This window comes from Anopheles darlingi, chromosome 2 (genome assembly GCF_943734745.1).
Source record: "Anopheles darlingi chromosome 2, idAnoDarlMG_H_01, whole genome shotgun sequence".
Lineage (NCBI taxonomy): Eukaryota > Metazoa > Arthropoda > Insecta > Diptera > Culicidae > Anopheles > Anopheles darlingi.
The window spans coordinates 79,188,557-79,198,363 of record NC_064874.1 but is presented as its reverse complement, the minus strand read 5'-3'; the positions used below and the strand labels follow the sequence as shown (position 1 = coordinate 79,198,363).

The 9,807-nt window shown below is 49.6% G+C and overlaps 1 protein-coding gene across 3 annotated transcripts in view; it reads left to right on the top strand.

Annotated features, from left to right (window-relative positions):
- Positions 1–1,397: 1,397 nt before the first annotated feature.
- The window catches only part of LOC125960069 (potassium voltage-gated channel protein Shaw-like), a 19,573-nt gene continuing 11,163 nt past the window's right edge, over positions 1,398–9,807 (top strand). For all 3 annotated transcript variants that reach the window (XM_049693241.1, XM_049693240.1, XM_049693242.1), the window contains exons 1-2: positions 1,398–2,690; positions 6,644–6,761. In XM_049693241.1, the coding sequence (XP_049549198.1) occupies positions 2,479–2,690; positions 6,644–6,761 (330 nt within the window). In that variant the 5' untranslated portion in view covers positions 1,398–2,478. The remainder of the gene's footprint in view (positions 2,691–6,643; positions 6,762–9,807) is intronic.

Below are 9,807 nucleotides of genomic sequence, written 5' to 3'. Positions count from 1 at the left end.
CACAAATCATCTTTCATCATGCATAGCAATAGTTGCTGCTGGCTGGCTGCGGCTGTGGCTGCGGCTGCGGCTTCGGATGCTGCGGCTGCTAAAAATCAAAACAGCCGAGGCGACGGGCTAGAGACACTTTACAACGCGACGCAAATCCAAGTCGCCAGTGAGACGGCCAAGATGAATGAAACACTAATGGTGGAGGAAGGGAGAGCTCCAATGCTCCAACTGTACGCCATGCGAGCAGTGTAGCGATGTATTATGATGATGCTGGTGTACTGCAAACACTTCCTTGATGACTGCAGTATTTCAACTCTATCTGGTTCTCTCTCTCTCCCTCTCTGGCTCTTTATCTCCCTCTGTTTCACTGTCTCACTACCTTTCCGTTTCGGTTGGAAGAAGGACATCTTGTCATAGTAGCATCGAGGTCGGAAGATCGGAGGCACCGAAATGAATCATTCATGATATGAATCGCATCGCTAGAGGGCGTTGCAGGCAGTACAGTCGTCGTTGTTGCCGGTTTCAACCGCAACATTCAACCGCAATAAGCGCCATCATGGTGCCAGTGAACTCAAGGAAGACAGATAGACTTGCTGCAACTGAGTTAAACTGTGCCAAGTAAGTTGCTGGTTAGTTCTCGTACAAAATGGATCTTCTCGGTGCATCAACGGTATTACTGGCTGGCAGGTGCAATCCATCCATTGCCTCCCGTTGCGTGGGTCCCGTTCCCGTGCTCAAAACATTGCGCAACATTGATTAATGATTACTTAATGAACGCCGCTCATTAGGGCACTTTCAATTATTGAATCTAATTAAGTCCCATCATCACCAAGAGGGCCAGGGCGAGGTTTCGGTAAACACAATTTAAAACTATGATTCTTGTTTACGCAAAAGCCCTTGCCTCTCCCCCTTTTTTGGGGGGAGCGAGGGGTCCATTGATCTGGCCAGACGCCTCCCCCTCCAATGCGCTGCGGTAAACGGCAGGCCTCGAAAATTAATTGATGCTCACCGGGTTGCCGTATAATTAATGAAACCCTCGCGTGGAGTGGCGTGGACAGGCAGCACTGGCGAAGCCGGAAGCGCGAAAACATATGTTGACCGTCCACATGAGCCATTTACGGACCGAGCACCGAGCGTTGTCGGTTGTCGGCTGCGTGGTCGTACTGCTAATTCCTCCTCTGGCGCTCTACTCTCCCCCATTGGGCTGGTCAGTAATTCAATTGACGAAAAAGCATTAATCCCACCGACCGGGGACAGACCGGATGGCCCCCAAAAAGGTGGCCACCAGAGGCCCCCCTTTAATCTGACGCAACACATTTCTCTGCAACATATTTATTGCTCTTTCTCTCTCTCTTTTTCTCTGCTCTCTGCATTTCAGTTGCTGTTGCTTGCTGCTACCTCCTACTCCCGGCATTATGGTGAGCTGGCCGGTGGATCGACATCGCTGGACATCATGCGGCATCACCGTCGGATGCGTAGCATAAGCTCCGGCGACAGTTTAAGCTTTCGCACACGGACCTGATAAGGGAGGCCAGCACAACATACGCACACACAAACACGCCACCGATCGCGAGCCACACCAACTGCTGTGACTCCGTGTGTGCCTCGCAGGACGCCTTCCATCATCATCATCATCATCATCACCATCATCATGAAGGCAACGCCGTTCGATCGTTTGGCGCTCATGCGGGCTTCGGTGGCTCCTTAGACTTCTGGTTGCCGGTGCAACGGCACCTCCACTTGGCCCCTGAAGCATGGCAGAGACACCAAAAAGCTGCCCCCGGAGGCACACATCATCATCATCATCATCCTCGATGCGGGTGGATGATGATTAATTGCTGCTAAGAACTCAATGTCCGCTTCACGCAACCGTCACCGACGACGCCGCCGCCGCTAGGGGATTGACGAAAACTGAACACGGGGCATCGGAACCCATCGGTTTGCCGGGTGTGTCCGGTCCGGTGGAATTAGGTTGACGCCGAAGATAATCGCAGCGCAAACAGTAGCAACAGCAAAGGAAGGAAGGCGGACGAAAACGGGAGCGAGCGGAAGGTCCATCAAAACCAGAACACGGATTACGCTCCACGGCCAGCGGAACCGGAACACACATACACACACACACTGAACGGTGGAACGGAGCATGAATGCAACAAGCGGCGTCTGTTTCGTTCGTTCCGAAGCGCTTCGACGGTGAGCTTTGTCCGGTGTCCGGTGGCCAGAACATCACCCACTAGAGGAAGGAACGACGAAGAAGAAAAGAGGGAAAAAACGAAAAAGTGTCCCCCTGAGGACACTTACGGCACGCCACAGCCCGACTGACGTGGCTGTGACTCTCTCCAGAACCAACGCTTCAAAGGCGAAACTACGGAATAAACACACTCACACAGAGTGTAGTGCAGTGTGTGCGGAGTGTGTGTGCTGCGGAGCAGGAAGCAGGAACGTAAAACCCCCTAGAGCTCCCCCGACACTGGAGCGGGGGACCGGGAAATGAATCTTATGAATAACATGGACTCGGAGAACCGGGTCGTCCTGAACGTCGGTGGCATACGGCACGAGACGTACAAGGCGACCCTGAAGAAGATCCCGGCCACGCGGCTCTCGCGGTTGACGGAGGCACTCGGCAACTACGATCCGGTGCTGAACGAGTACTTCTTCGACCGGCATCCGGGTGTGTTCGCCCAGGTGCTCAACTACTATCGGTAAGTTTTCGGTCGGCGACGAATAGCCCCTCATCTCATTTGCCAATCTCGAGACCGGATTCCACACTGCAACAGAGCCAGACTTTGCTTCGTTTCGTTTCGTTTCGTTCGTTTTCAATTCAAGTCAGTTTCAAGCCTCGAGGCGAAGGTCTGCATTGAGACCGGCCGCCTTTTTGGGGGTGGAAATCGTTCAACCGCGCAGATCGCACTCGGTACCTCGTGGAGGAACCCGTGCGTGAAGAGAACACATACAATCACAGACAGTTCAATGCATTGCGCTCACAAACCGCGATACAGCGAACTTCCCACGAAGTTCTTCTCCCTTTTTGGAGGCTATAGCATCTTAACTTGTATGCACCCAATAAGTTCAGGCTTTTACTGAGTTGGTAGCAGGTTTCGTCAATCGAATCAATCACTTGAAACTCGGATTTGACGATAAGGGGGAAATTTGGGAGAATGTATCGAACTCAAACCCGGTCCTCGACTTGGCGCTAATTCGTGAAACGGTGGCCCTGGTCTTGGGCCTCAAAAACTTGCACAGTTCATCTTATCCAATCTGTGCGCCGGTAGAGCCGGGTACTGAATGCCACTATTCGCCGCCTGCCGGAAGCAGTTTGAAAACTTTGCCATTCTTTAGCGTCCCGTCCCGAATGCCGTTTGTTGGTATTCGTTGCTTTTGCAGTGAAGAAGTTTGGCGCTGCTTTTGTGCTTTTCGAGCTGCATCGGATTGGGACTGGATTGGAGCTGCTTGTATTGAGTAGCTGAAGGCTTTTCTGATTCACTTTGCAACAACCAGAGTCATGAGTTGGAATACAGAAATGTTTCTTCACCAGTCCGGAGCAGGCAACGAAGAACGGCAGGCTTTATGGTGTTGGTTGGAATAGTTCCTAGACTGAATGTAAAGTGAAAACGAGCTGAAGTAGTTAAATATTCATTTTGGAGGAACTATCGATCCACCACGGATGTTCGGTTGTTTCTGAGTGCCCATAATCATGGAGTTCGTTATAATTTTTTGAACCTTATTATTTACAGCTTAACCAATAAGAGGATACCAAGAAACAGAAGATATAGAAGCAGATAATCACTGCTTTGACGCTGCACAATTTATTTCATTATGGAGAGTCTATTATTATCATTACAGATTAAACGGAATGGTTGATTTTCCATCTAAGATTCGTATTTCAATAATTTTTTTTAAGTAAACTCTCTAGCAAAAATCTAAATTGAGTATCCTAATATTCAATTAAGCAGTACGTTGAAGATTGAAAGCAATTGAGGTCGAATGATAAGCGATATTTGGGTCGTTAAATTTGAAACCCCCAGGAAAAAGTAGCAGAACTAAATGACTGCGAAGATATTTCTATTAAAAGAACAAGTTAATCGAACCCCAAAAACCCTTTTCTCAGTAGAACAACTAGGTTAGAGACTTCAAGAGGGCACCGAGGCATAACATCTGCTCAACTCTGCTCAATTGCACCCATCATCCAGTGGTGCTGATGAAGAACAGCAAAAGTCACCGCGTTCTTCGCGACTTTCTTATCCCGGCTGGTCCGAAGAAAAAGAAGAAAATTGGCAAACCCTTTGCTCCTTGATGGCACGAATGGCTGGTGTCACGCTCCCGCCAACTACGGCGACTGCGGCGTGCAAAAATGGCGAAGTAATTAAGGGCTGAGAGAGAGAGAGAGAGAGAGTCCTTTCCACCTCACGAACTTTTAATTAAACCATTTTTCTCCCCGATTGCATTTCGCAACATTCGTGCGAACGCGCCCCTTTCCTGTACCGTGGCCACGAGGACGAGGACAAGAACGACGACGAGTGCGAGGTGTGCCTTGATGTGCGACCTCCAATCGATCCCACAGAGAGAGAGTGAGAGCATGTCCGGATGTCCGTGGGTACCGAGAGGAGAAATCGAATAAATTTTTACACACGAACGTGATTTAATCCGTCCAACCGACCGGAACAGCATGCTCCGGGTAGTGTGTGCAGCATTGGGAGCATTGAGGATGGACCAACCCCGGTCCGGTTGGTCACGCAAAACCCGTAACACTCAACGCGCGCCTGCGGTTGCATTATTCCGCTCTACATCCATTCTTGGGACCCTTGTTTCACGTGACGCTACATTCTTCTTCAGCCTGAAGGCCTTTCAGGGTCCTCCCCCTCCGGTTTGCGGCCACTTCCATTATTTCTTCCACCTCACCGACACCGAGCTCATTGTAAATTCTTCTCGGGTCCGCAACTCGAGTCGCTTCTGGTCCGTTGTTCCATTCCGTGCTACTTGTGCCATGAAAAAAAAGTGGGGGAATAAATGGAAAAGATCGGCGGCAACTGAACTGCATGATAAATTCGTTCCTCGAGGGATGCGGGAGTCTGTTGGCCACCCCATGGCCAAGCACCATGGCCCTTCATTCGGAAAGGGGGCATATTAAATTTACATTTGAATGAACAGCGCGATATGCTTCCGATGCAACCACCAGAAGTGAATCGTTCGATCGCCGCTGCCAGTCTGTGGAGTGCAGAGTCTCGTACCGTTGGACGTCCAATCACCACCCCTCGGGTTGATGATTTTGTGATAAGTAGGTCAAATCAATAGGATGAAAATACAATTTCCCCCTCCCCTCCCTCCTCCTCTTGGAACCTAAGAAAAGCAGCCGGAAAAGTAGAGCATAATGAGAACAAATTAGGCCAGAAAAGAGAGGGTTGCTTGCTCGGGATTTTCTCTCTTGTGAACTGAGACAACAACAACAACAACAAAAAACCTGCTCGATGAAAATGCTGCTGGAAATTATGTAAAAGGAATCCATTTGCCATGATGAAAGTGTTTGTCATCGAGCAAAGTAGGTCGATCCCGGAGTGTGTGTGTCGCTCGTTGCGTGGTTGCCTTTCGTCATCACCGCCTGCTGCGTTGTTCGGAATGTTATGTCATTGTCACTTGTTCGTTCGGCGCCATCGTGTGTGTGTGGTCTGTGCATACCAACGAGAGAGAGAGAGAAAGTTGCCCAGTTGCTTCCGATGGCATTCCAATTTTCACACCCGGGTACACTTACGGACCATTTCCGCTTTCCCTTTCCCCCACACCCCACCCCCTCAAAAATACATGCATATGCGATGCTCCGTCGACAGCTGCACTCGAGGGAACAAGTTCCAAATGTTATCGTTATTGTTTTCTCTCTCACACACACACACACTGCCCATCGAGCGCATTGTCGCCACCAGTTGATCGTAAAAATGGCGGCCATGGATGGGATGGGTGGAGGAAGAAGGGAATCGAAATCTTCACGGCCACGACCGACGAGATACGGCGACGATGGCGTAAAGTTTGTGTTCAGTGGAGGGAACTAGTTTTTCCGCCATCTGATCCTGAGATAGCTATCCATTTCCATCATCTTCACCATCACCACCATCATCAACAGCGTCGTGTGAGTGTGTGATGAGGTGACACCCCATCATCGCCCATCACTTACGTTTCCCATCATCATCAGCATCATCATCAGAGCTTTATCAGAGCTACACGATCTCGCTCGCCAGAGTGAGTTCGGTGAGCAATGTGTATTTTGCGAAGCCATTCACGCGGGAAAACTATTCGCCGGAGTCCTACCCCACCCCACCACCCACCCGGGAGTTACAAGGGACGGGGAGTTTAGGCAAAATAATGTTGCGGAACTAAACATAAACACCATTCCGGTTTCGCTCTCGAGCACGAGCGAACGGATGGTGCCAGTTAGTCGCTTGATGGCGGAAAGCTTGAGTGGAAAATATGAAGAGAAATGAAGGAATGAAGATAAGGGTGCACGAGGGTTGCTTATCAGGGAGAGAACATCATCCACGATGGCAACATTGGCAACGCTTTCCTCCAACCATCCAACCAGCACACAGGCTGTTGATTATAAATTAATTTTCCATTATTTATTTTTCCACCTTTCCACGCGACAACGACAACGACGGCGTGCCCGCAGAACGGGTAAGCTGCACTATCCGACCGATGTGTGCGGACCGCTGTTCGAGGAGGAACTATCGTTCTGGGGACTCGACTCCAACCAGGTGGAACCCTGCTGCTGGATGACGTACACACAGGTGAGTAAGGAACGGGAACGTTTTCCCGCAGTTCGCTGCGCTGTTTAAAATTCCGTCCATTTTCCCATTTTCGCTTTGAGGGCGAAAAAAAAACAACGAATAATTAATTGGAATTTCATTTCGCTTGTTGTTTATTGAAATGGTTTGATCTTTTATTTATAACCCGCCGGTACCACCACCCTTTGCGTTCATCTTCTTCCTCGTTGCGAATCCCATTGAATCCGGTGAATCCAAAATCCAAGAGAAAATCCTCCAGAAGCCGGCTTCCTATAAGCTTCTTTCAGCGATCCCGGCCAAAGTAGTGCCACAGAAAATAACGCGCGGAGCGGAGTGAACGGAAAATAGGAAAATAGTGTCGAGTTAAGGCGCATAAGCCGAGCTTCCGCAATCCGATCCACCCTTTGCCCGTGAAACAGCGAACGGACGCTAAGCCAAGACCCAAATCACCGTCCCCAGTGGACCCGAACCGGCACACGCGACGGGGCAGGATTTTTATCGTTGGCCTTTCGCGTCGCTGGCCTTCCACTAACCACCATCACCACCACCACCACCATCACCAACACCACCCACATCGCGTCATTGCGCCAACGGAAAGCTTGTGTTCGTTAACTGAAGCTCGCGCTCGCGCTAAGTCGAAACGGAAGCACTAGACGATGAAGTCAACCGTTGAACCGCCATTCGACCATCCGTCCAAGCAATCATCAAGGTTACCCACGCCTCCTTGGCATTGCTGATGAGACTGTCCCACCCTCCCTACTCTGGCTACTCCACTGCGAACGGTTTTGGTCTGTAGCAGCTCAACGGGGTCGAAAACAAGGGAGAAGCTCGACAGACAGACAGGGAGAGAGAGAGAGAAAGCATTTCCGGTCCTTCCGCAAGTAACGGCGGCACAGGCGGTGGAGGGATCCCTCGGTGGGTGAGCATTTGTGTCAGCGAGTATTAACAGGGACACACCCGGGCCTTAGGCCCCGGATTGTTTCGCAATGTCACGACACACTGTCATCGGGCTGACTTTCGCTTTCGGCAATTTCGGCACCGGCAGTAAACAGGGGACCGGGGTGCCGGTTTGTCCGGTCCGGCGGAGAGGGCAAAGTGATACAAAATGGCGCAAACTCGATCCTATTATCTCCGTTTATCGGAGGGATCGATACGCGGTGCGTACCAATGGTTGATCCACACTCGTTTACGGTCCTAGCGGTCCTTTTCGGGCCGAGAGTCCGAGAAGGAAACCGGCTCCCAACCGAGGGGTCACCTTAATTTAATAATGATACTCCAGTTTGTACAGGTAAACCGAGAGGATAACGAGACAGAGAGAAAGATAGTGTAGTTTCTTGTGTTCTTGTTGTGACAGCCCAAGACCCAACCACCATCACGGTTTTATGGCCCTGCGCTACAGTGTTATTGAATGTTATCAGAGATACCGGGAACAGACGACTTTGCTGTAAAGGCAAAGGCAACTCCCTCCCTACATTGCGCCAACTCATCCTCTTATGCAGACGGAATCTCAGCATTCCCCTCGCGCCACATAGAAAAGGCACACGATACGAATACAATGAATGCTTTCGCATGACTGGCATGGCGCCCGGTTGCTGCTGCTGCTGCCGTGAATCGGAATCGGATCATTCACGGAACACACGCCAGCACACGGTGCCGATGATTTATCGGAAAGCGAAAATGCGGGGTGGAAGGAAAATCGTGAAAAATCGCGCACCCTCTCCCCACAAAATGGTTGCACAGCACGCTCTCCATCAACATTGACTACCCCGCTGGCTCCCAAACCTCCACTCCCCAGCCAGCCTTCCAACTTTCAATAACAGATTAGGACAGCGTCATTGCCACGGGAATGATTAATGATATCGCCCAACCGGCACCACTACCGCTACCGGCATCGCTTTCGATTGCGTGATCCAATTGGCCAAAAAAGATTTACCAACCCCGCCCCGATGATAAGCGGACGCGCCCTTAAGCCTTTCGATACAACATCCAAGAAGCATAAACTGGAGCCCGGGGCGTTATGTACCCGCCAAAAAACCCCGCGGAACCCGGAATTTACATCATGGGCTTCGAAGCTTCAGTTGACAATCGACGAGTCCTTGAAGTGTGTGTGTGTGTGTGGTTGGAACCACCAACCCCCCTCACTCAAAGCTTGACAGCACAAGAAAGACGGAACCATTTAAAGATGAGGTTTGATAAACATTTCAAACCCCCCCAAACCAAATCCTCCCCCCCTTCGGTGGTTTGGTCCTATGATTAATGAGCATTTTGTAAAATGGTGTTCCAGCGACGGTGGACGGTTACGACTACAAATCATTCTCGGATTGGTGTGATGGGACTCGCCATCGTAAGCCATCTCGGCGGTTATCCATTTGTTATGGGTTTTGCCGTTATCGTCATACCCGATAACTAGGAGGGTGGATGAGGGTGGTTTGGTCATCGGTTCGGTATTGAGTAGTGCCGGTGCCGATCGTAAATGTTGATCGTTTATTTAATGCTCCCGCTTGTTCGCCGCCATCACTGTGTACCAGATTGTGGACAAATGTTTATTGGGAATGTTTTATGTGGGAAGAATTTACGATAAGTCGACATCACCACTGCGTGCGATTGGTGCTCGTTTTTGGAGAATGGAAACAGTATTAATATAAAAAATGACATTTCAATCAGTTATAGGGATACCATAGAATACATGGAATGAAAATGGTCGATCAACGATGACGTCTTTTTATCCCAGAGTTTCAATACCAATTTTCCCATCGGTAGCAGTTCATCTCAACATATGATTCCAGTAAAAAAGAAAGCGCATTTCAAAAACAATATATTTTAGCTCTCAGAATTCAATTCTCTTTATGATTGATCTCTTCATCGGTTTGATTGATTACATTTTTGGAAAAATAAATTTAAAATCTACGAACCACCGGAAGGTTATTACATTGTGCACCGTTGCTGCAGCAGAAGCTTGTCGGATTGGTTTTTCGAAGTGAAAAATCGATTCAATTGAAACTCCATTACCAGCAAGCCTTCAGCATACTTGTACCAGCTAGCTTTCGAT